This window comes from Macaca thibetana, chromosome X, assembly GCF_024542745.1.
Source record: "Macaca thibetana thibetana isolate TM-01 chromosome X, ASM2454274v1, whole genome shotgun sequence".
Lineage (NCBI taxonomy): Eukaryota > Metazoa > Chordata > Mammalia > Primates > Cercopithecidae > Macaca > Macaca thibetana.
This window is the reverse complement of record NC_065598.1, coordinates 134805830-134833364: the sequence shown is the minus strand read 5'-3', so window position 1 is coordinate 134833364 and position 27535 is coordinate 134805830. Positions and strand designations below refer to the sequence as shown.

Below are 27535 nucleotides of genomic sequence, written 5' to 3'. Positions count from 1 at the left end.
TGTAAGTGTTATTTCTCCCTGCTCTGCTTGCAGAGAAATCAATGCTGTGAAAAATACCCTGCCCCAGTTTATGATTATTAAGTGAGATAAACTTTAAAAGAGAACAGCTCATGGCTGGCTGATGTGAATGTTTGCCTTGTGCCCAGCCTCTGTTCCATGGTACACACTAGTGCCGGGTGATAGGCCCTTCTGAAAACCTTTTACAATTGTCCTTGTATTTTATGGCAGGTTATGTTCACAGAAAATTTTCTGTAAGTCAAAATAATGTAAATTGAATCTGATTTTCTTCACAGAAGCAATATTACATTAGGGATTATATCTCTGGCCTAAAGCCTGACTTTTTATAAAAATAGAAATAGCTGTAACCATCATTTTAATCAACTGTTTAATCATCTGGAAATGATGATTCTGAATACTGTTCAGGAGAAAATTGTCTGAAGTATGTTTAAAATCAGTTAACAAGGCATCACAATAACCAGTCACATTAAATTATGTTTAATGAACTAAAGTGTCGTAGTAGACTATACAAAGTTTTTGTCATAATCACTGCCTTGTTTTTACTGAAACTACTTAGAAGATTGTTTTTCTTAAAACAGTTTCTGCAAAGTCAAGGACTTCTCACAGGATTTCTTTTAGTAAATTTTGATAGGTATGCTTAAGGAGACTTCTGGGGGAGACTTTGAAGAGACTTGGTATTATGGCTTTTTGAGAAACTGAATTGAGATTTTCTTCATGCTTTGCTTTGCTCATTGTAAATTCCCTGTAGCAGGCATAGATTTTGGAGAACAAGTTATTGGTCTGTTTTCATTTTGATTGTCACCAGAGAAGGGTTAATGATAAAGTTATGGTTGTTGAGATCTGAAGGATTATTATCAGTAGTTAAAGAGGGAAGAGTATTCTATGCTGAGGGAAACAGTGGAATACTGAGGGACAAGAAGGGTCCTGCGGCTTACCTGGAATGGAAAAAAGGCCAATTGGTTACAATAGAGAAAGAGAAGAGGAGGGCAAATGAAGTTGGGGAAATAGGAGGAAGAGACCAGACTGGGTATAAAACTTTGCAGGTCAGAATAAGGATTTTATTTTTCAGTTCTAAGATCAGTGGGAAACCATTCAAGTGGGGCCTGGAGGAGCAATATGATCAGGTTTGTGCTGCACATGGTTGTTGTGTGGTCCTGGCTAGGTTGGCCCTCAGGGTACTGTGCAGCCATCATTCTTGGCACTTAGCTGATTTGTATGAGCATTTGATGAATGCCTGGTCTCCCCTCTTGCTATACTCTAAGCTCCTTGAAGGCAGGGACTGTGTCTTTTATTCATCACCCTGTCTCTAGTGCTGTACACATAGTAGGAGCTCGATAAATATTGGTTGAATGGTTGTATCAACTGTGTTAACAGATTTACCTTGTGACCCGCTATTAGTCAAGGGAGTTACTTTTTTATTGAGGTGAAATTCACATAACATAAAACTAACCATTGTAAAGTGAACAATTTATTGGAATTTAGTACATTTATATTTTTTATAACCACTAACTTGTACCGAGTTCCAGAACATTTTTATCTCCTAAAAAGGAAACTCCATACTTATTAGTTACTCTGGATTCTCCCCTCCCCCTAGCACCTGGTAACTACCAAAATGCTTTCTGTTTTTATGGATTAACCTATTCTGCATATTTCATATGATGGAATTATACAATATGTGACCTTTTGTATCTGGCTTCTTTCACTTGGCATAACGTTTTTGAGATTCATTCACATTTTAGAACATATCAATGCTTCATTCATTTTTATGGCTGAATAATATTTCGTTGTATGGATATACCACATTTTGTTTATCCATTCATCAGTTATGCACATTTGGGTTGTTTCCATCTTTTTTTTTTTTTTTTGAGACAGAATCTCGCTCTGTTGCCCTGGCTGGAGTGCAGTGGTGTGATCTCGCTCAATGTAATCTCTGCCTCCTGGGTTCAAGCAATTTTCCTGCCTCAGCCTCCCGAGTAGCTGGGATTACAGGCATCTGCCACCACACCCAGCTAATTTTTGTATTTTTAGTAGAGACGGGGTTTCACCATGTTGGCCACGCTGGCTTGAACTCCTGACCTCAGGTAATCCGCCTCCCAAAGTACTGAGATTACAGGCATGAGCCACTGCGTCCGCCTGTTTCCACCTTTTGAATAGTGCTGCTATGAACATGCGTCCACAAGTTTTTGTTCTAATACCTGTTTTCAATTATTTTGGGCCTATACTTAGGAGTGGAATTGCTGGGTCATATGATAATTCTATGTTTAACTTTTTAATGAACTGCCAAACTGTTTCTCATAGCAGCTGAATCATTTTACAGTCCCACCAGCAATGTATGAGGGTTCCAGTTTCTCCACATCCTTGCCAACACGTGTTATTTTCTTTCAGGCTGTTCATTCACACCTTCTGGAATGCGTGAATGAACTTCCCCTTATTTGCAGTGAATATTTCATTCCTTGGTGCTTTATCACATTGTTATTTCACAGTATGAAAATTGAAGTGAAACTCAAGGTACACTGGACAGAATTGGATTCTAAATTCATAACATTTGAGTCCAACAGCATTCTGGTACATTGCTTTCTGAGATAGACCTGCAACTATTAGGAGAACCCCACTTTTTCTCTTATATACTATTTTTAGGATTGAAGAAGCAGTCTAAAGGACTAATCTCACATCCAGAGAAGTTTCTTCCTTCTGAACATATAAAGCATTTAACGACTCTTCTATTGGAGGTGTCTTTTGAGAGTCGCATTGGGAATTATAAGAAAGCCCCATGTAGTCTTATAGCAGAACGTTCTCATCATAGGTAATTTTCTATTGGTTTGACACATTTGTATTTCTACCCTTCTTCTTTTTGTTTTTGTTTTGTTTTGTTTTACTTTAGCTGTGCTCAGCTTGCAGGGAATAGTTGTATTTGCTTATAGTAAATGACTGGGAGCCAAGCTGAGATGTCAGCAGAACATCATAGAATACTCAAGTACACTGACTATATAAAGATCATTACAGATTTCTGCCCATTTGAAGTAATCAGACTATCAGTCCACCATTAATTTGAGGTCTATCAGTCCTCATTAATAATGCTACCAATGCAAATGCACTTCAATTTCCATTCTTTGAGGACTGCCTATATTTCATTGGGTTCTGCCATTTTTCTACCGTTAAGTAATGTTATAACTATTTTCTATTTGACAGCATTTAAAACGTTTTACATCATATCTGAGTTTACAAAGTAGAGTAAGAATAGACTTAGAATTGCATTAATATGTTGCACACACATATGCTTTTTATAATAATGCAAAGTGGAGTGAAATGCATTGCAGTCAGGAGAATTGAGTCTTTATGAACTTTTAATTTTTGAGTACTAGTCATAACTAAGCTGCTTGCATTCCACTGAGCAAAGGTTTCTTAATGAAGAAACCTACAACTACTATGTTGTTTCATGATTTAGCTGAAAGCATTAGTTTCTGTTTAAAGCTTCCTAGGCATTTTTTAATGTTGGCTGTAAATTCTTATAATGGTTCTGGATACCCCCTAGGTGTGCTTTAGAAATACCCCATTGCTATTTTCAAGCATATACTTGAATAGAACTTCTAACTACTGTTTGTCCTATTTGGTAAAAAACATTTGTTTTGTGGAAAATTGTTTGGTTTGAGGGTGGTTTGGCCTTTAGTGTGAGTGGTGTTTGTTTTCGCAAAGTCATGAATTTTGAATGTATCCACTCTAATAAAAATTATTTCAAATGGCTTTATCTCTCCCCCCTGCCCCCGTGTGTGTGTGTGTGTGTGTGTGTGTGTGTGTTTTCATTTGACTGCAGAAATCCTGTGTACAGGTAAGATTTATATTCTAAGAGGTTTATTAATTTTAAAAATTGCCCTTATGGTAGTTAATTCTAACCTGATTTACTTGCGGTTGTTTGTACCTTGGTTGCTGGGAAGTGAATTTCATTCCCTTTTATCAGAGGAGTAAACACTTTCCCTAGGGTAACAGGCACATATGAGAAGGCATTCATTTTTTCACATTTAAAGATTACCATTAAGTAAATTGCTACTGTAGTGCTTTAAGTGAGCATCTTAAAAGCCTGAAAGAACCAGTGTACCCTCTAGTGTACCAAAAGTAGCACCCTGAAGGAGTTTTATCTAGTCAGTTTGTACTTAAACATTTTTTTTTTAATTATACTTTAAGTTCTAGGGTACATGTGCACAACGTGCAGGTTTGTTACATATATGTACATGTGTCATGTTGGTGTGCCGCACCCATTAACTCGTCATTTGCATTAGGTATATCTCCTAATGCTATCCCTCCCCTCTCCCCACAATAGGCCCCAGTGTGTGATGTTCCCCTTCCTATGTCCAAGTGATCTAATTGTTCAATTCCCACCTATGAGTGAGAACATGCGGTGTTTGGTTTTCTGTTCTTGCGAAAGTTTGCTGAGAATGATGGTTTCCAGCTGTATCCATGTCCCTACAAAAGACACGAACTCATCCTTTTTTATGGTTGCATAGTATTTCATGGCATATATGTGCCACGTTTTCTTATAAATCATGCTGCTATAAAGACACATGCAGACATATGTTTATTGCGGCACTATTCACAATAGCAAAGACTTGGAATCAACCCAAATGTCCATCAGTGACCGACTGGATTAAGAAAATGTGGGACTTAAACATTGTTTTAAAGGCATTAGCACATGAACCTTTCCCTGGTCTTTGTGACTTTTCATGATGTTTCATTGATTTTTTTCCCTCCTTTTCTGCTTTGAAGCCTGACATTTTTTTGTTTGTTTTTGTTTTGGAGACAGTCTTGTTCTGTCACCCAGGCTGGAGTGCATTGGTGCGATCTCGGCTCACTGCAACCTCCAGCTCCTGGGTTCAAGCGATTCTCCTGCCTCACCCTCCTGAGTAGCTGGGATTACAGGCGCCCGTCACCACTCCCGGCTAATTTTTGTATTTTTAGTAGAGACGGGTTTTGCCATGTTGGCCAGTCTGGTCTCGAACCCCTGACCTCAGGTGATCCGCCCACCTCAGCCTCCCAAAGTGCTGGAATTACAGGCATGAGGCACCGTGCCTGACCCAAACCTGCAATTTTTTATTCCACGTATATTGTCTTCTCGTGTATATTAGTTTGTAAGTTATTCTTTATCCTGAAACAGGGAGTAATCTCTTCCTCACCCTTGGATGTTTTGTTTTGTTTTGTTTTAGGGGACTAGGCTAAAACAGGTGGCAAATGATGGAACATCCAAAGCCACATTTCAAGTTTTTTTTTTTTTTTTTTTTTTTTTGAGATGGAGTCTCGCTCTGTCACCCAGCTGGAATGCAGTGGTGCGATCTCAGCTCACTGCAGCCTCTGCCTCCCGTGTTCAAGTGATTCTCCTGCCTCAGCCTCCGAGTAGGTGGAATTACAGATGTGTACCACTATGCCCGGCTAATTTTTGTGGTTTTAGTAGAGACGGAGTTTTGCAATGTTGGCCAGGCTGGTTTCAAACTCCTGACCTCAAGTGATCTGCCCACCTCGGCCTCCCAAAGTGCTAGAATTATAGGCGTGAGCCACCGCACTCGGCTGGCCACACTTCAAGTTTTATTGCTAGAAAATCTGTCCCTACTAGCTGGGTGCGGTGGCTCACGGCTGTAATCCCAGCACTTTGGGAGGCCGAGGCAAGTGGATCACCTGAGGTCAGGAGTTCGAGACCAGCCTGGCCAACATGGTGAAACCCCGTCTCTACTAAAAATACAAAAATTAGCTGGGTGTGATGGCGGGCGCCATGTAATCCCAGCTATTCAGGAGGCTGAGGCAGGAGAATTGCTTGAACCCAGGAGTAGGAGGTTGCAGTCAGCCGAGATTGCACCATTGCACTCCAGCCTGGGTGACAAGAGTGCAACTCCATCTCAAAGAAAATCTGGCCCCACTTTCCCCTGCTTCATTTTAGATCAGATTATTTGGTCAAGTCCCCTCCAAGTTACATGTGAAGAAACCAATGCCAGGACTTCCACAAGACACATATAGACCAATTGATGGTAGAAGGCTAATAGGACCTCGATCTCCCGGTTTCTTCCCTCTCTTTATTAAGCTTTAGAAGCAAAAACACCCACCTAGGATCATAGCCAAATACTTAATTTTACCCATTTTTGGCATACATGGATAGAAATCATCACAAATGCAACAGTGATCTCACCTCATACCCTTGAGTGCTTTGCCAGTATAGCTGATTGTGAATACCTTATGTTTTTCCTACCAGTAGACTCTAGCATAGATGTAGCCCAGATATGTAGACATGTTTGCTGAGATAAGAGGTGTATTCCCGTAGCATTGCCCAAAACATGCTGTACAGAATGTCATGTCACTGTAATTTCCTTGTGGGAAAAAAGTTCTGTGGTCAAAAAATTCTGGGAAATGCTGACTTACACAAAGTTAAAAAAGGTTTCTTTAAGACTTTATGGAGCTTTTACTACGTGGGTATGCATTGTGAATAGCCAGGAGGAGGGGTGGGCTTCCCCTTTCTCTAAGGAACCTCCTTATTAACTTGTTCCATGTAATTCAGTCTGGGGAACATTGAGTGTGGTATCCTGATATTCTTGCCATTCATCTTACTGTGGCATTCCTAGTTGGCAGTACTCAAAGGCACATTAAAATTTAGCAATCTAAACAATTTTTATTTATATGTAAGGCATTGCTGAATATTTGTCGTACTCTTTTATGTTTCAATATCCAAGTTATATATCGCACTTCAAACGTCTTGCTAATTTATATAGTCGCTTTTAAGCATGTTTTAGGAATAATTACAATCAGATCATCTGTTATATTTATAGCGGCATCCAGTCTTTATAGTGCACAAAAGCTTCAAATCCAAGGCTTTGGGGAGAGGGAAGAGATGATGGAGAGACAGTGTCAATAATTCCTGTGCAGTTCCCAAGCGCCCGTGTGCTCTGCCACAAAGGGAGAAACGAATTCCTATTTTTACTGTCAGGGTGTCAGACCAACAGTTCCAAAATACTAACGGTATATGTTCTGGACAGCAGCCTCCATAAGCTCCTCGAGTGGCCCTCATTTGTCATCAAACATGGCACTTGTCAGCCTCCCTGGCTAACTCTAGTGCTCTTCATGAACACTGAAGAACTGTTTTCAAAAGCAAGCACTCTCTGCTACTGGACCATAACTCATCCTGCCCTTTTAGGCAGGGGTAGCACCAAAATTTCCTGTGCCTCTTCTGTAGAGCCAGAAACTTTCTTGCTTTAAATAAAACATTTACACGTGGGTTATGTTGAGGACATTGCCTAGTTCCGTGCTGGCCCAGTTGTTAGAGTTTTAATATTCCCATAGTTTAACATCTGCAAACCTCATCCTTTGTTCCTGTGAATAGTTTACAGTCATTTAAAGTGATTTCTGGGTGTTTCTGTTAATCCTGCTGTAAGCAGTCTGTTACGTTTTGTGCCCTTATTTTACAGATAAGGAAATGAAGCTCAACTAAGTCATTTTCTCCAGGTCTCATTTTGAAGAAAAAAGAAAGGTATAAATAATATTTCTCAAAGTCATAACTGTCTTGCTTCCCCTGTCCCCTCCAGATTTTGCCCTGAAAGCCTTCCCTATAGGAAGAATGTTTTTTTTAAAGAGATGGGGTCTTACTCTGTTGCCTAGGCTGGAGTGCAGTGGTGATCATAGTTCACTGTAACCTTGAACTTCTGGGCTTAAGTGGTCCTCCTGCCTCAGGCTCCCTGGTGGGTAGGACTAGAGGTGTGTGCCAACATGCTCCACTAATTAAATTTTTTTTTTTTTTTTGGTAAAGACAGGGGTCTCACCGTGTTTGACCAGGCTGGTCTGGAACTCTGGGCCTCAAGCAAAGCATTGGGATTACAGGTCCAAGCCACTGTGCCAGGTCCAGGAAGAATGCACCCCCTGCCCCAAAACCCCTTACTTTCTTCATTTATTCAACTAAGCCGTACTCCACAATGGAAACTGGCTTTTTACCTACCTCTTTTGTTGGGGATGTTAAGAAAAGTTATAGCCTGGATGTGCTGTTTAAATTAATTACATTTACAACTCGGGCAGTTTTTAAGCCAGTTTGCTTTTTGTATGGTGTTTAACAGTTTACTTGGAAAAATGCATTCATTGTTTTTGCTGGACACACTCCAACTTATATTTGAACTGGCAGACCTTTCTAGAAAACTTATCACTTTTATAGTAATGACACTATCATTGAAAAAAAGAAAGAAAACCCTGTTCGGGTCGTCAGACACCCGTTTTACGATATTTTTTCTTTTGCTCCAGCTAGAGTTTCTTATCTCTTCTTACACTGTAATAAAAATTCTTCTCTGGTGATCTAGAAAGTAATTTTTGGATGAGAATTTATCTCTTCTAGGTAATGATACTGGTAAAGGCATTTTCCTCCCTAATATCCAGTGACTTTTTTCCTTGTGATTGTTAGATGTTACTGTTGGCTGCTGAGATATAACTTTCTTACCTATGAGATATCTAAATAGTGAGAAAAATCTTCCATCCCTAAGGGACCTTTCCACATAAACCATCTGCTTAGGCCTTATATATAGTCTTGCATATGTTTTTGAAGCTTGAATTTACAGTATTACAGTCACTCTCTTAGGGTGGGGAAACTCTGTATAATAGTGAATACTTAGATTATGTCGCTTCCTCTTAAACTACAACTAAAAGTTCAATTCAACTTTCCTCAGAAGCTTATTGTTTAGCCCCACTTTTTATTGTGGTCCATTTATTGTAGGCAGGGATTAGAAAAGAACTTCCCAAGATGAGGAAAAATTACTGTGTGATGTAAGATACGGACATTTTAAAATAATAACACCTTAAAATACGAAAGTTGCAAAGACAAATCAGGTCTTTTGAGAAGAATAACAAAAAGATGTTAAATGGTGCAATAATGGGGCTAAGGCCGCCAGAGTACTGCTTTGCGCTCTTAAGGAATAGACTGTTGTCTGATGCTTCCTTTGCTGCCTCCCATGGAAGTACAGGAACTAGGCAAGCCATAATTGGCTCACTTCCCAAGTTCTGGGAAACTTTACAAGGATCACTGGGGTTGGTACAAGTTGCTTGATAATCTGCAGCATTCTCTCTGAGATTTAGCTGCCATTGTGTTGCCAAATTTCTGCATGTCAGTATGCAGATGGTCCCATCTCTCCCTTCAGCCTCTGAGGTTTGTAATATATATTTTATTCTCCTCTTCTCAGCCAGGTTGAGTTTTGAGGTCTTGGGGCCTGCTTTATTCCTGCTTTTTATTTGCATGTATATTTTTATCCATTTCCTGAGGGTAATCGTAAATGGTTAGCTGGATTGTCAGCCTCACTGCTCCTATCTTTAGAGTTAAGAATCTCCTTATTTAGAGTTTTAAATTTTGTTAAGTATTTGAAATGAAAGACTGTGTGTAGAGATGGGTAGGGTGAAAGTGAAAGGGAACTTCTGAGGCTTTGTATACTTGCTAGTTAAATTTTTGTGCATATTGTCAGGCTTTGTGTTAGGAAAGATTCTGTTAATAAGGAAAGTTGAGTTGCTGAGACCCCAAAGGAACACTGAGAGTCGTAGGTTACTTCCTATAAATGGAAGAACCTGAATCGTTAAAAGATAAAATTCCTGTTAGAATCCTGAATCACAGAATGTTTACAGTATTTTTGATCCATCAACTTTCTACTAGCAATCCTTTAATGAAGCTGCATTTCAGTCTTTAGAGCCACAATTTCTGTAGCCCTGAAGTTCTTGGAGTAAGGGCATGGTGGGGGAAGGGTGATCAGATTGGGAATACTTAGAATTGATTGTCCCTGGTGAAATTAAACTGCTCAGTGGATCACTTTGAGATAATGAAAGGTCCACTCTGAGCTTGCAAACAAGGCATTGCTCTTATCCAAATCTTCATGGTCAGTGCTTTTTCTTAAGCGTTGTGCTTGGTGATTTAGGTGTTTGTGTGAGGCTTAATGTCCATTTCCTATAGCAGTTTTTATTCAATTAAATGTGCTGCCATTGGGTAATGCCTAATTAGAGAAATCTTTGTGTTTAGGAATAAGCTTTGTGTATTCATTTGTCCTTTGGTCAGGTGTTTGAGAATTTCAGTAAATATGACTGTAATTAAGCTTTAAAGGCAGAACAACACAAAATTCCCCATCAGTCTTGCTTCACTTCCTTTGGCAAAAGGAGAGACAGCTTAATCACTTAAGTTGCAGTAAAAGCAAAATCTGAAAAGTGCAGTTTTAAGGATCATTTTAGAGTTATGATTGTAAATTACACATCAGATTTATTCATCTTTGGTTGTTATAATGGAGTGGGCTTGGAAACCTCAGCAATTTGACCACCGAATACATTGTAGTTATTTTAACCAAGAAGCTTAATACACTGGAAATGTTTCCTGGAACTGTAGTGATCTCCTCCCCGTACCCCCACCCCTTCAGCCCTAGTATGAAAATGCTGACTTCTGGGAGCCTTTTAGTAGACATCTGAAATTTTGATGAAATGTTCGTTCAATTTTGAATTTGTTTGGCCTTTTTAAGACATTATGCTGTTCAAAAATATTCCTGCTTCAGAGAAGAAAATAGCTTTGGACTGGAGCGTGGAGAACCATTTTAAATCATCATTGCCAGGTCTTCAGATTTTAATAAATTTTTTTGTTCATTTTTGAGCCAATACTTTTATTTGCTGTGGTAGCTTACAGAAAGCAGTTTGATGACCAATAAAAATAATGCTGTAACTGCCAGGGATTACATCAGTTTTAAGATTATTTGCTGATAATTCAAGTAGCTTTGCATTATATCAGGGCCTGTAGCTCTCATTATCAGTGATTTGAATAATTGATGGGAGATAACCGCATGCAAAATAAATTGTCAAAGGGAAATCTTACTTTGTGAGCAGCTTAAAATGGTTGGGTGGAACACTATTTGAGGGTTATTTGTATTTTTAACCTTTGGAAAGCAAATTGTTTATTTAAATTAAAGAAATAGTGCAAGATTATGGCTGGCATACTGAAAACTTGTAGAATGTTGTTTAAGGACAATCACTGTTTGAAAGAGTCTGTGGCAGTAATTCTCAACAGTGCTTGCAAATTAGAATTGTCACCTGGGGAGCTTCCAGAAAAATTAAATATTAAATAAAAGAACAAGGCATCAGTTATTGTGTTTAAAGCTGTGACCAGGATTAGGAGTCAAAGATCTATGGCTAACTGATAAATATAAGTCTTCTAGCACCTGGAAAGGATATAGAGGTAGGCTTTATTTCAGATCCTGTGCCAGCTTTTATAGTAACAGTCTTGTATTGAGGTCTCTATTTTTCTTCAGTTCTTACCTAGTCAGGTCTGGAGGCAATCAAGGAACAAATTTTGTTTCCAATGGCTCTTCATTTTTTTTATGACTAGCAAAGACATAGGATTTTCCAGTTAAATGATTACTCTGTTAGGATTTTTATTGAGAGGCCATTTTGGAGTATAAATTACTTGCCTTTTTTTTTTTTTTTTTTTTTACAGTATTCAGTTTATACTATGGAGGTATAAATTAGGAGTACAAAAGGTTGATTTTTATCTTGAGAAAGAAATTTACATTGCTTTCTCTGTTAATTCATATATTGTAAACATTTTAAAATATTTGCCATACTTTAATTTTTTTTTTTTTTTTTTTTTTTGAGACGGAGTCTCGCTCTGTAGCCGAGGCTGGAGTGCAGTGCCCGGATCTCAGCTCACTGCAAGCTCCGCCTCCCGGGTTCACGCCATTCTCCGGCCTCAGCCTCCCGAGTAGCTGGGACTACAGGCGCTGCCACCTCGCCCGGCTATTTTTTGTATTTCTTAGTAGAGACGGGGTTTCACCGTGTTAGCCAGGATGGTCTCGATCTCCTGACCTCGTGATCCGCCCATCTCGGCCTCCCAAAGTGCTGGGATTACAGGCTTGAGCCACCGCGCCCGGCCCATACTTTATTATATAGTGTGATGTGTCATTAAAATAGAGTCAGTACCAGCATATTTCAAGTTTTAAGAAATGCTGTTCTTAAGGACAATTGAATGGGAAGCAGTTCAGCACAGGATGGACTCCTAATGAATTACAATTCATTATGAGGTGCCAGGAATCACACACTCCCACTCCAGACTACACTGCGTGCCATCCAAATGGGAATTTTAAAAATGATTTCTACTTAGCGTTTCTCTGCTTTGGCAAAGACACCTACATTATTCAAAATCACAGGAACTAACACCACTGTTTTAACACTCTATATTGGCAGCAGGTGGGCAGTTGTGGTGAAATTTATGTGAGTTCAACATTGCAATTTTTTACGTGAACCAAATATTATTATACAGTTGCAGGAAATTCCACCAGACATTGCAGTCTCATCAGCTTTTAGGGTGAAACAGGCATGGAAAAGTCACCTACTTCATACTACCCCACCCCCAGTCTTCAGGCACTTCTCAACCCAAACCTGTTTAGGGTAAAGAGACTGTGCTATTTTGGAAAATGCTCAGAAGTAGACATTCTGCTGCTTCTTTCAGGGTTCTGTTTCATCATCTAACAGCAATCACTGCTGGGATCTGCACACACAAAACCCCAAACCTGCATAGTAATTTCAATCCATTTTCTCCAATTTAATGGAGATAGAGGTCATTTAGGCCTTATTCAAAAAAGATCAGAGAGATAATATATGAGGAAAGCTCTTAGTAAAACTGGAAATGTCATTCAAATGTAGGGAATTCATAAAAATATCAGTGTGCCTAAAAAAATTGTATTGTTTTCTCCTTTTGTTCTTTGGCACAGATTGTAGAAGACAATTCAGTAGAAGACAATTCAGAATTGGGAAGGCACTAGTCCATTTTTGTTTTAAGTTAATCAGTGGTTGCTGTAATTGAGGGGAAAAATCTATATTGACAGCACACAACCTATCCTACTTCACTGATTCTCTACCTCCTTTGCCTCTTTCCCTTTTCCACTTGTAGAATTAACTAAGAACTTGTATAAAAGGTAAATCTGCCTCATTTACTCTGTAGCCACTTCTTCCTTGTGTGAAAAACTAAACAGCCATATGAATATTAAATTAAAGGTTGCAAATTGCGGTGTATACGTGAACTTGGCATTTTCTATAATTCAAATTGGTACATTATAAGAGTCAGGTCTGTTGTGGAGACCACAGAGAGGCCTTAACCTGCAACAGAAGGTTGGAGCTGGGGTGAAGCCAGATAAACTATACATCTGGCAGGTGCACACACTTTCACTTTTAAGTTTTACAAAATGGATATTATGGAAAATTTGGTGCTCTTATCAGTGAGCTGTGTCAGAACCTGTATATTACAGTTGCAAACAGAGAAGTAAGCCCCTAAATCAAAGCTACCACTTGGTAAAGATACTGTTTACTGGTTTCCAGGAACTGTGTGAAAATTTACCTATGAATCATTTACTCTTAGCATGCGAAGGACCTTGGACAATCAGTTGTTCAAATGCCTTGTCTTTGGGCAGGCAGATAAATAACTAAGCTGTCCAGCATGGATACTTAACTGACTTTTTCCAGGTCTCCAGGGATCCCACAAATTCCCTTAGCACATGCCAGAGTAGCTTTCCAGTTATATACAGCCTGAGTCTCTCTTCTACTTCAGTTTGTCCCAGTTACTTTTTGCATGATTCCTTGCAAATTTCGAAGGCAATACCATAAGCTTAAGTGAAAACGCAAGGCAAAGAGGTTTTATCTATACTTTGGGGTGATTTTTAATTTTTAAACGAAGAAATAATTTTATACATACCATCTACATAAGATGCACAAATTCAGACTGGAGTACATTCAGACATTGTAGATAATTGGAAGACTGCAAGTTCTAAGTAGTCTTGCTTAAAATGATTACTTTGAGGGTGGGATTTATACCTTTGACCTTTAAATAGATCATTGAAAGGAAGGAAAATCTTTGTGACTACATATATTAAAACATTTTAGGTTGGGGAATTATATTTCTAAAAAATAATGGGAATATATAAATGGATATTGGTTTCTATCATACATCCTTTGACTTAAATATGTGGTAGTCTCAGATATGGTAATACAGTACCATAAAAGGAGACTGTCCCAAATTTATATAAGAAAAGGGTATTATCCTGATTTAAGCGAAGAGAGTGAGGCCTCAGCAAAATTAAAGGGTGGGATAAAATAGAGCCCAATCTTGAAACTTGTAGATTCAGTGAGTCTACTTATTAAACATGTAAAATGGGCATGAGAAATATATTGCGTGAAATGGAACTTTACAACAATAAGACTCTGAGAGATTGCAAAATAAACTCTATCCTGTGAAGCCAAATAATTATAGTTTCTTTTTATAAAAAGTTGATCATTTATTCAATAGAGGCAGCCATTCTATTTCTGACCTTTACGCTTACACACAATTATTTTGCATTTAGAAGTAATCTGCATTATGCTTTCTGTTCTCTAGTAAGGTAGTTGAAAGGTTATCCTCAGTAGTTGCATAATAAATGAAATATTCCCAGTCCATTCTTCTGAGTTAGTGTGTTGCTAGTGAAGGTTATGGTTAAGATTCATTTGGGCTGTGGATGAAAGAAAAATGATTGGCAGTAAAAATATTGTTTCTCTAGGGTACTTTCTTTAATCATTTTAGAATTGCACTGTTGACCTCAGAACAGTTGGTTCAAACAGCACTTTTACTAATCTTTACTATGTCAGCAAGTAAGAGCTTAGTGGATTTTGAATTCCATAACAAGGTTTTCTCGTCTCCCTACTGCTTTCTCCCCAGATTATAGCCCAACATGCTTAGACAAGAATGCTGGACTTGGTAGAAGTGTGGAGAAATGTGATGAAAAACTGAATTTTTCCCCTTTTCTCTTGGTCAGTGTGCTGGAGAAGAGAAACGAGTTGGCACACGCACAGTGTTTGTTGGCAATCATTCAGTTTCGGGAACAGAAGCTTACGTTGCACAAAGATTTTGTGATAATAGAATAGTCTCATCTAAGGTAAGTTTTTGTTTTAACTCAATAGATGTTCATATAGTGAATCAGATAATGCATTTATTCTAATTTATGCTTCTGAGGAAACATGCATTTATATATGTGTACATGTATGTGCATGTATACGGATCATATATCAGCTATAGTAAGTATTCCTCTGAAAAACAGTTTATTTAAAAAATCACTTTGTCTTGTTATAGGTGAAATCGCTTGCCTTCCATTATGATTCACAGTGCTTGTTGATTATGCATATTACTTTAAACCTTAAAGTGTGCTAAAAATACTTATTATTTACTTGTGCAAAGCTTCCTGAATTACTCTTGAATGGATGAACTAGGATATAAATGATTTGCATTCTTTTGGAGAGAGCTGTCCTGGAATGTCTTCATTTGCATTTCTTTCTAGTTCCCCTGCCAACCCCTCTACCTCCCGTCCCACTTCTCAAGTATTAATACACTCCTTTGTCCCAAAGGGTGCATGATGCTCAGTACACTGCTTCACCTGTGATCTGTTAAGAGTTAAGTCACTGCAGCTGTGTCACCGTTTGAATACCTCTTTCTTCAGCATAGTGTAGGACTAAGAGCATTGACCTGGAAGTTTGAACACCTGTATTTAAATCCTGGCCTAGCCACTTACTAGTTGCGTCACCTTGGCCAAATTAATCGCCCTGATTCTAAATGTCCTCATTGGTGAAATGGGACTAATACTCTGTGAAACCACTTCTTATAGCTCCTAGTACCCAGTAGTCATCATTCTGCAAGTGTTACTTAGCTAGTCTTTACCTCTGGCTGACCAGGTTAGGTGCTAGGTTGGCCTACTGCCATCTCTAGTAGAATAGAAGAGATCTTGAAGATTTTCCTCCCTTCCTCATGTGCCCTGGCAAGGCAGAGATAAAAGTTGGTGACATTTGGTTCACTGTATACTTGTAATCACTTAGAACCTGAAACACAAAATTATGCCCTTCCTTACAAATATATGACATTTTGGTTTTCAAATATGCATTTAATTTCTCGTTTGGGTGGTGATACAGTAGTGATCATCTTTATCTGGGAGATTAACATGTAAAATATGGTCAGGACAGGTGAAAATTTTGTTGCCTAATGAACAGATCTGTCGGCCTATAGAACATTTTATTTTGGATAAAAATGTCTATTTCCTGTTAATCTTACACACTAGTGGCAGAAATTTTATTCTCAGCCAGAGGTTTACGTACTTGTGCCTAAAATAGTGAATAGTTCTTTTACTAGAAATTTCGGCTCACCTTGTATCCAATTAAATGGTCTGTAGTCCTTTGATTCAGAATTGTGGACTTGTAGAGCTAAATGATCTTAAGAGGTTATCTTGTTCAACTCACTGACTTTACAGATGGAGAAACCAAGGCCAGAGAAATTTAGTCACATGGTCACCAAGCAGAGACAGTAATAAAACCAGGAGTAGAACTACTTTATAAGTTCTAGTTGCTCTGAATAAAGAGCCCTTTTTACATCATTGTGCTGTCTGGGTTCCTTCCTCATTTTTTTTCTTTCCTCTTGCATTGTGCTTGGCATGGGGTGACAACTCAAACGCTAACTGCTATTGTTATTTGTGTTTCTGTGATTAGTATTACAAATCTGAGTAGTACTATTGATTTCCTCAGATTCATGTGTTTCGAATGTGTGGGATACTGTCTCCTAAATGGAGGCCTTCAGGTCTACTCCGAAAAGACCAACAATGTCATAATTTGACTTTTTCTTCCTCACATTGTCTTGGCTGTTTGTATTTATACCAGAGTTTATAAAAATATTATTTTTTCAAAATATACCATTTACAGAATACATTAGCTGCCTTCCAACTTTGTAGCAAGTGTTGATTTTCTTTCTCCACCCTTCAGTCATAAAAATAACTATCTTAATTGGATGCTGCTTTTATTTACAAATACCATTAGTAATGTGACATTATAAATGTTAAGGCAGGGAACACTGAAGACAAACATTTTGACCTACTTTAAATTTTATTTGCTTATAAAATTAATGCTTTTTTAATTTTTATTTTTAAAAATTTTTTTAGACAGAGTCTTGCTCTGTCACCCAGGCTGGAGTGCAGTGGCACGATTTTGGCTCACTGCAAGCTCCGCCTCCCGGGCTCACGCCATTTTCCTGCCTCAGCCTCCTGAGTAGCTGGGACTACAGGTGCCCGCCACCATGCCTGGCTAATGTTTTGTATTTTTAGTAGACACAGGGTTTCACCATGTTAGCCAGGATGGTCTCGATCTCTTGACCTCGTGATCCACCTGCCTTGGCCTCCCAAAGTGCTGGGATTACAGGCGTGAGCCACCGCGCCCGGCCTAATGCTTTTTTTTTTTTTTTTTTTTTTAAATCTCCTGGGATCACAAATACTTTCTTTAGAAAAATTTGGCCTCTACAGCCTCACAAACTTTAATGTGCTCTGCAGGGATTTTGGAAATCACCAGAATTTTGTAGCTGGTGCAAAACTTGGAAATTCCCTTCTTTAGCAAAAGGAGCATTGGTTGTACTCTGCTGTAAATTTTAGGATCTTTAGTTTCCATCATATTTATCTGTTGTGTGTTTCTTTTTCCTTTAAAAATTTTTAAGATTTTTTTTAGAAATTAATTTTTTTTGTTTTGTATTTTTTGTAGAGACGGGGTTTCACCATGTTGGCCAGGCTGGTCACAAACTCCTGGCCTCAAGTAATCCCCCTGCCTCAGCCTCTGAAAGTGCTGGGATTACAGAAGTGAGTCACTGCACCCTGCCCTTTGCCCAGCTTTTAATGGAGTTGATTTTTTTTTTTTTCTTACTGTTTGAGTTCCTTATAGATTCTGGATATTAGTCCTTTGCCAGAATCATAATTCGCAAATATTTTCTCCCGTTCTATAGATTGTCTGTTTACTCTGTTGATTATTTCTTTTGCTGTGCAGCTTTTTAATTTGTTTATTTTTGGTTTTTGGGCATTTGCTTTTTTGTCTTCGTTATCAATTACTTGCCTAGGCTAATGTCCAGAAGAGTTTTTCCTAAGTTTTCTTCGGGCAGTTGACTGCTAACTTTATTATTACCTTAAATATCTGCTACTTTATTTTTACCCTTTTCTCTTTCTTTTTTGCTGCTATTCAGACACATTAAAAGTTATTTGGAGTCTTAAGTTCCTCATCAGCATTTTTAATGCTAAATCATCGGCATTTTTAATGATAAATTGGAAATCTTGGCTAAAACAACTGGTAAAAACAAATAAAGTTCTAAAGCCTCCTTTTGCTTAAATGAAATAGTTGACTCTCAAAGCTGAGATTCTCTTCAACTTTCCTCCTTTGGGAAATTTGCTTAGTAAGTTTATAAGGTTTTAGTTTCAAGTTAAATTAGATGATACATATTTGAGGCAGTGACCCACAACTTTTTCACTTAATTTCATCTTTAGTGACCACACTTGTGTATAGATTATTTAATCCACTACAAAGCATATATAAAATGCATTGTATGTACTGGGATAGCTGGCGTTGTTTGTTTGTTTGTTTTTGAGACAGAGTCTCTCTGTCACCGAGACTGGAATGCAGTGGCACGCGATCTCAGCTCACTGCAACCTCTGCCTCATGGGTTCAAGTGATTCTCCTGCCTCAGCCTCCCAAGTAGCTGGAATTACAGGCGTGAGTCGTCATGCCCAGCCCAAAGCTGGTGTTTTCTGTATAAGTAGTTTTAAACATGTTCTAAATGTCTGGGCTGCTTTTTAAGTTTATAGTTGCACTTAAAGATAGTATAAAAGAGGCCCGGTGCAGTGGCTCACACCTGTAAACCCAGCACTTCGGAAGGCTGAGGCGGGTGAAGTTCGAGACCAGCCTGGGAGATGGTTCAAAGGAAAACCCCGTATCTACAAAAAATACAAGAATTGGCTGGGCGCGGTGGTTCATGCCTGTAATCCCAGCACTTTTGGGAGGCCGAGGCGGGCAGATTGCCTGAGCTCAGGAGTTTAAGACCAGCCTGACCAACATGGTGAAACCCCGTCTCTACTAAAAATATAAAAATTAGCCAGGTGTGGTGGCACGCACCTGTAATTCCAGCTACTCGAGAGGCTGAGGCAGGAGAATCGCCTGAACCTGGGAGGGGGAGGTTGCAATAAGCTGAGTTCACACCACTGCACTCCAGCCTGGGTGACAGAGTGAGGCTCTGTCTCCAAACAAACAAACAAACAAACAGCAACAACAAAAATTAGCCAGGCATGGTGGTGTATGCCTGTAGTCCTAGCTACTCAGGAGGCTGAGGCGGGAAGATTGCTTGAGCCTGGGAGGCAGAGGCTGCAGTGAGCTGGGAACACGCTACTGCACTCCAGCTTGTGTGACAGTGTGAGACTCTGTTTCAATAAATAAATAAATAAATAAATAGTGTTTACTGACGTCTCCAAGCAAGAACTAACTTGTAACAAAAACTGAATTCTCATCATTGTGTCTAAAAAACTGCTATACACATTTTCTTCTTGTGATTAACTTTTTTTTTTTTTTTTTTTTTTTTTGCCATGGAGGTCATGCTTGAGATAACATTGTTTTTTTTTTTTTGTAGCAACTGACCAAGCTGGAGAGTCTACTTTTTAGATAAACAAGTTAATTTGAATAACTTGATGTATATGGCTATAACTCAATTTCACTTTTAGTTAGAAAACTCTAAAAAGTAGACTTCTCTTGGTCTGCATTAAAATCTTACATTTGTATTATAGTAAAAATGATGTACTAGAAACTAAGTTTACCTTTTAGGTAAACCAGTAGAGTAAATGGCTAGGGCACAAGTTTTAATAAAGATTTCTTGTATACCTTTTGTGTGCTAAATTATCGTCTAGCTATCGTTCTAGGCACCTGTGGTAAGGCGACTTATGACATGCTCCCTGATCTCATAATAGCTCATGACTTGATGAAAGAGAGAAGAGGGCAGTCATTTCCTATGAAGGGAATAATCAGAATTCCTCAAGGAAGCAGTTCATTTAATAAAACAGTGGTAAACTAACAGTTGGGACTTAAAAACGACAACAACAAAAGTATTCCCTTTTGATGTGTTTATATCACCTTTTACAGATGACTCTGTCTGTAATGCTTATTTGATTAATTAAAATCTCTTTCATTTGGGAACAGAAGGGTAACATACCAGAAGCTCAGCCATTAGCCTATTGTTGGAGTTTAGCTTATTGTTTTAGAAAGTTCATTTTAAATAATTGGGATAGTTAAAAATGCTGGTCTGACCTATGTCAGCTTCAAAGTGACTGGATCAGTGGTTTTGAGTGACTTCTGTTTTTGGTCACAAGCTACCTTGGGAATCTCATAAAAAGCGTGGACTTCCTTCTCCCAAGTGATGTACATCCATGCACAATTCTGCATTTATTTTAAAATTATCTTCCCTAACATACTTCTTGGACTCCAAGGTAGAACATTTTCTAAGTTGGTTATTGGTTGTAATGCAGCTGTTCTACTGAATATACTTGCCTCTTTTTGTCTTTTTTCTCGGAGGATTCCCTAAATTTTGAGCCTATAAGCCTTTTTAAACTGAAAGGTTAGTAAATTCCCGTATATTAAGTCGTGCTCTACAGCTTGGCTTTTCAGTCACCTCTTATTAAAGGATATGTTCTCACATATTATACAGATAATTGGGATGGGCTTTGGTAATTAGTAATAGGTAAAAGTTTCATGCTAAATTGCACAAGGTCAGAAGACGAGAACTCTTAGGCCAACTGTCAACCGCAGAACTCTCAAATATAAATTTAGCTTTTTAGGTTAAGAAACATTTCTTTCTTTCTAGTTTCTGGTCTTACTACGTCATCTGAAAAATTCAACATTTTTTGGTCACTTTTAAATGATTCAGTCCTTGACCCTAAGGTTTCAGGGACAAAGTATGGTTGACAGTTGGCCTAAGAGTTCTGCGGTTGACAGTTGGCCTAAGAGTTCTTGTCTTCTGACCATGTGCAATTTAGCATGAAACTTTTACCTATTACCAATTACCAAAGCCCAGGCCAGAGTGGTATGTTGTTGATTAAAATGAAAGCCCTCCATGGCCCAGGGTTGTGTATACACCTTCCCAGCTGTCATGGAAATTGGAGGTACTCATAGGGGACAGAATGATTCACAGGGGTATCTGTTATGATCATCAAGACTCCAGAGGTTAGCTGAGCCAGAAATTAATGTGTTCATTCATTCCTCCAAATTATTTATTTATTATTTATTTATTTTTGAGTCAGGGTCTTGCTTTGTCACCCAGGCTGGAGTGCAGTGGCACCATCTCAGCTCACTGCATCCTCCGCCTCCTGGGTTCAAGTGATTCTCGTGCCTCAGCCTCTCAAGTAGCTGTGACTACAGGCATGCACCACCATGTCCAGCTAAGTGTTGTATTTTTAGTAGAGGTGGGGTTTCACAATGTTGCCCAGGCTTTTTTTTTTTGGAGACAGAGTCTTGTTCTTGCTCTCTTGCCTAGGCTGGAGTGCAGTAGTGAGATCTCAGCTAACTGCAACCTCCATCTCCCAGGTTTAAGTGATTCTTCTGTCTCAGCCACCCAAGTAGCTGGGATTACAGTGTGCACCACCACATCTGATTGATTTTTGTATTTTTAGTAGAGACGGGGTTTCACCATGTTGGCCAGGCTGGTCTTGACCTCCTAACCTCAGGTGATCTGCCTGCCTTGGCCTCCTGAAGTGCTGAAATTACAGGTGTGAGCCACTGTACCTGGCCATCCAAATAATTTATTGTCTGCCTTGTACCAGGCACTGTGCTGAGTGTTGGGAAAATGTCTCTAAATATATGCTGATGTATATGTGTGAGATTTGGATTTCAAAGTGTTGGACATACTAAATATCACTTTATATGATAATGTGGACTCAAAATCAGTCATTACTATTAAGATTTTTCAAGTTTCTTTCATAATAGTGTTCTTTTTTCTTCCTCCCTTACAGTATACACTTTGGAATTTTCTCCCAAAGAATCTGTTTGAACAGTTTAGAAGAATTGCAAATTTTTATTTTCTCATAATTTTCCTTGTACAGGTAAGAGCTCCTTAAACAGCCACTTAACTTTTAGAAACTTGATTGCTTTAAACAAATTTTCAGTCTATTTCTAACCTTAAAATGCCATGTAATTAAAGAAAGACATTCCAGAGTTTATTATAATATGACTTCTTAAAGCAGAAACGTAATATTTAAAGATTATCATTTTATAAATTTCTAAAGTTGCATTTTTACTAGAAAACCTGTTGAGATTTTATTTCATTGTTACTTTCTTTGAAATTTTATGGATATCATATCTTTGCTCATCCTAGGACGACGTGTATTGTGTACTATTAAATGAAATGGAATATATCAAAATTGAAAATAGTTCAAACTAATAGTTTTATTTTGTTACATACCAGTTTCAGCCTAATTGGAAACTTCTCACTCATCTTCCTGATTACCATTTTTGCTCTCCCTCATTCATTTACTCACTTTAAGGGTGAGAGCCTAGTTAGATCAATCTGCTTCTCTGTATTCTTTCTACTGTTTTGTGTTTTAAATTTTAGACAGTTTAAATTGCATCTTCCATCTTTAAATCTGTAAGCTATTAAAATCTTTTCGTCGCCATAATTACCCCTGATAATTTTACTACATTAAAGGTACTTTTTTTCTCATTTCATTTTTTAAATGAAGCAGGAAAATCCCATTGAAATTGCTCAAATTCCCTGTTGATGCTAAGTGCTTCTGTTTACCCACTTTGAGGCTTTGAGTAAATGGTACTGTAATTGAATTTAGCCTTGCTACTTAAAATCAATCTGGGATATAATATGGGCAAGAGCCTATTTTAATCCTGAATGATGGAAGATTTGAAAAGGAGCTCCTCTGGATCCATAGTCAGATGTCTTACAGATACAGAATAAACTACCTAGAGGATTCCGCTTGAAAGAATCATTCTACTTGGTGGGCAGCGCATTTCATTTGAGTTCAGCAAACGTATACCACTCATCCACCTACTGTGTGCTGTGCAGTAGGACAGATAACAAAAATGGTAGCAGGTACAATGAAGATCAAGATATAGCTTTTATCCTCTTAAGGAATTTATGCTATAGCTGAGAAGACCAGTCACATTAACAGTCATATATTCACTTAATGTAGTAAAGCCATTCAAGAAGCATGAACAGAATGCTTTGTGTATACAGTGTAAGTTATCATTTTTTTCTACCCAAGAGGAATTTGAGAAGGCTTCAGAGAATAGATGCTATCTGAACGGAGCCTTTAAGGATTAGAAGGGGTTTACCTGGTGGAGAATGCTGAACTGGTATTTCAAGGATAGGGAAGAGATTGCCTAAAGTCACAGAGCCATGTAGAAGCGTTGCATACATGGAAGTATATGTTGTATCTACAACACAGGGTGTATGATAGAGGCAGGCCTGGTTGAGGGTTGGAGATGAGAGTCAACGAGTTGGGAGGGCAGATTGAACTCAAGATCATCCTCCTTAAATCTAGTTCTCTTTCAGTATTTCCTGTCTCAGTGAATGACAACATCCACCTAGACATGCTAACCTGATACTTGGAAGACATCTTTAATAAGCACTTCTATCTGTTGCCATTTTTGCCTCCTAAATATTTATAGAACTTTTTTCCATGCCTGCCGCTAACACTCTAGTCCAAGCCATCATCTTTCACCTAGATTACAGCAATAGCCTCCTAAATAGACTCCCTGCCTTCACTCTTGTTCCCTATCTAATTCATCTTCCACAGAGCAGTGAGAATGATCTTTTCAAAATGCACTTCTGTTCATGTGACCTTTCCTTGCTTAAAACTTTCAAGGATTTCCTGCTATTTGTGGGATAAAGAATGAACAGCTTACTTTGGCCTAGAGGGCCCTGCACAGTCTGGCTCCTGCCTCCCTTTCCAGCCCCATCTCGCACCACACTCCCTCTTGCCACTGGCTTCCTTTATTTCCTAGAGACCTGCATATACTGTTCACTGTGCCTAGAAAACTACCTTTCGTCTAGTTAACTCCTGTTTGCCCTTCAGGCCTCAGAATCTACACACTTGTTTTACTGTCCGATTTTTTCCTATAAGCTGCCAGCTACATGAATGCAGGGACTTGTCTCCATCTTGTTTAAAGCAATATCTTTAGAGCTTGGCTGATAATAGCACAAGGGCTGACAGAATGGTGCTCAGCAAATAGGTGGTAAGTGAATGGATATATTTCAATAAAGGGGTTAATCCAAGCTGGGATAAAAACTATGCTTGAATTTAGGACTATTTCTTAAACTAACTGCCATGTAGTTTGCTTTTGTTTTAATGAAAATTAATATTTACCCTACTACTGGAATGTGTTTTATCTATGTTTCTGTTTGAAATGTTTGCAGCATGTAAGTGCTGCATATGAGTTAATGACAAATTTTCATTTTACTTTCAATTTAATTTGTTTACCTAGGTCACAGTAGACACACCAACTAGCCCAGTTACCAGTGGACTTCCACTTTTCTTTGTTATAACTGTTACAGCCATCAAGCAGGTAAATTTCTTATTTACACTTACACCTGCATTTCAGTCCAGGCTTGTTGGAATTGCATTATCAAAGGCTCTTTTTCATATTTATATACAGTGGGTAGTATCCTTTATGGATCTATTTTATATTTGGTTCCTCTTGAAAACCTCTTAAAATGATAGTAAGGCACATCCTTCATGTATTTCCTTGTTTCCTCTTCAGTATCTGTGTGTGTGGGTGTAAACGTTAAAGAAAGAGCAGGTAAAAGGTACAGCCCAGTCAGGAAATAGGAGGTAGATTTTTGATGTACATTAATTGTTTCAGTGTGGTATGTCTGTGTGGAAAAACTCCCATTTTTATGGATTTTTTAAATTGTTTATGACTGTAGCGAGAACTTAAGGGAAGAATACTTTAATTTTCTTGTTTTTTCCTTATACCGCTTCAGGGGGTAGTAGGTAGAGGGGACATTTCCTGTTTTTTGTCAGAGCTGATAGACTGCCACAGATTGTGATATGGATGTCTTTGAAGTATTTTGAACATTTTGTATGCTAGTATGTTTGAAAAATTCCAGATGAAAATGGAAACAGGAAATTGGAGGTGAAAGGGTAGGTTAACAATGTTAAGCATGTTTTGTGTCAGTCCACAGCATCTGACTATTTACGAACATACTTTTAGATGATACTTAACAAAGTACTTTTTAAAAGGATACCAAAGAAGCTTGCAAAGCAAAGGTCTTCTTAGCAGTATTGGGAACAAGATTACCTTTCCTCGTGGGGTTATCTGGTCTTACATCTTGCCTACCAGGAACTACAAGAATATTTTATCAAGTGTTCAGTTGCAAAATAAAGACTTTTGGAATGTTCTTTTCCTTAGACTGGTAGGATTATTTTCTTTAACATCATAAAATTGCTGGTTCCAAGAATAGCATGTGTGGTTTTCAAAGACTTTTTTACTGATTCATTCTACTCCCAATACTGGTTCATGTTAGGGCCTTTATTTCTTCACCAGTATCACAAAATGTACTCTATAAAGTGATAGCCTAGCATTGTCATAAAGAGGACAGAAGAAGAATGGATATAGCACCTGAGGGGAAAAAAGTGGGGGGAGGCGATGAAGAGATTTTTCAAACAGTTGTATTTGAAAAGGTACAGACATTATTACAACGAAAAAAGGCAAAGGTATATAAAAAAGGAGAGGAGGTCATGCTCAAACATTCATGAGCATCCTCCTCCTTTAATCTTTTGGCTTAAATCTACTTTAGGTGAAAAGTCCAAAGTAAAACGAGCCATTTAATCTTTCTCTGATTACTTTTAACTGTAAAAGATGAATACCAATTTATATTTTCTTTTATCACCAAGTCAGTTGAAAAGTTTAGCTGTTGATCTCTAAAACTTATCATAGCTTCTCTGCTAAAACAATCCTAGCTTGCCTTTTCTATTCTCTGTGGGTGAGAAATAATTAAAATATTCCCTCGGAGATGATTACTCGAACAGTTTACTACAGCATATACAAAAGATTATATGTAAGTGATTATGGCTATAAGAAAATACAAACTCAGGACAATCTTTTATTCAAATTAAAAAGTAGGGAGAATTAACATTAACTCAAATAAGAGTACAATTAAAATAAATCATAGCCTTTCACACATGAAAAACAGTAAGTCTCCAGTGCTTGTGTTTTCATTAATGTTTAAAGAATGGAGAATACTTTTAACACAATAAAGCTATTTATCTAAGGAGTATTTTGAAAATGTATCTCAGATTTGCTATTAAAATGCGTAGCATTGTCTCTAGCATTCTGAGTTTAAATTAATGCTATAATTATAAATATTTGGTGTTGACTCATGGGAGGATATATAAATTTATTAACAGCGTTATTTCATCTGAACTCGATTATATAGTTATTTTTATGTTTCAGGGATATGAAGATTGGCTGAGACATAGAGCTGACAATGAAGTCAACAAAAGCACTGTTTACATTATTGAAAATGCAAAGCGAGTGAGAAAAGAAAGTGAAAAAATCAAGGTAGTTTTTCTTATTCCACTCCTTTTTTAATGGTAAAAATACACCTTTTAAAAGTGTATAATTTAGTGTCATTTAGTACTTCATAATGTTGTGCAACTGTTAACTCTATCTAGTTCCAGAACATTTTCATCCCCTAAAAAGGAAACCCTATACCCATAAGCGGACACTCCACATTTCTCCCTCCTCCCAGGCCCTGGCAATACTAACCTTCTTTCTGTCCCTATGGATGTATGTATTTTGAATGTTTCATATAAATGCAATTATATACTATGTGTCCTTTTTGTCTAGCTTCTTTCACTCAGAATGTTTTTTTTTGGGGTTCATCTGCATTATAGTATATAGCAGCATTTCATTCCTTTTGATGACTGAATAACATTTCATTTTGTTGATTCATCAGCTAATGAACATTTGGGTTGTTTCTACCTTTTGGGTATTATGAATTGCTATGAACATTGAATTACAGTTTTTGTTTGAACACCTGTTTTTAATTCTTTGAGGTATATACCTAGGAGGAAAATTGCTGGGTCATATTGTAATTACATGTTTAACTTTTTAATGAACCACTAAACTATTTTCCACAGTGCCTGTAACATTTTGTATTCCCATCAGCAACATATGAGACTTCCAAGGTAGTAGTATTTTTTTTTGACAGTCTCAGGCAATTATTTATTCCAGTTAATCATTATTTATTATTTACCCAGTAAGACCCCTGTCAAATAACATTTTTGACTTGTCAAACACTAATTTTTTGGTTCTCATTAGATTTTTTAAATGAAAAAATTATATTTTTAGAGCAGTTTTAGGTTCACAGGAAAATTGAGTAGAAAATACAGAGAGTACCCATAAACCCACTGTCCCCAAACACATTTTCTCTGGCTGTCAACATCCCACACCAGAATTGTTACAATCAGTGAACCTATTTTAGCACACTATCACCCAGAGTCCATAGATTATATTAGGAGTCACTCTTGGTGTTGTACATTCTGTGGGTTTTGTCAGATATAGGATACATATCCACATATCCTACATTTGTATACATGTACATATGTATCCATAGTAGTATCATACCAGGATAGTTTCACTGCCCTAAAAATCCTCTGTTCTCTTCCTGTTCATTCCTTATTCCCCCCAACCC

At 37.9% G+C, this 27535-nt stretch overlaps 1 protein-coding gene across 1 annotated transcript in view; it reads left to right on the top strand.

Annotated features, from left to right (window-relative positions):
• Positions 1–27535, top strand: part of LOC126946749 (phospholipid-transporting ATPase IG) — a 159714-nt gene that overhangs the window by 88820 nt on the left and 43359 nt on the right. The window contains exons 2-5 of the mRNA XM_050777417.1: positions 14820–14939; positions 21840–21929; positions 24322–24402; positions 26293–26400. Coding sequence (XP_050633374.1) covers positions 14820–14939; positions 21840–21929; positions 24322–24402; positions 26293–26400 — 399 coding nt within the window. The remainder of the gene's footprint in view (positions 1–14819; positions 14940–21839; positions 21930–24321; positions 24403–26292; positions 26401–27535) is intronic.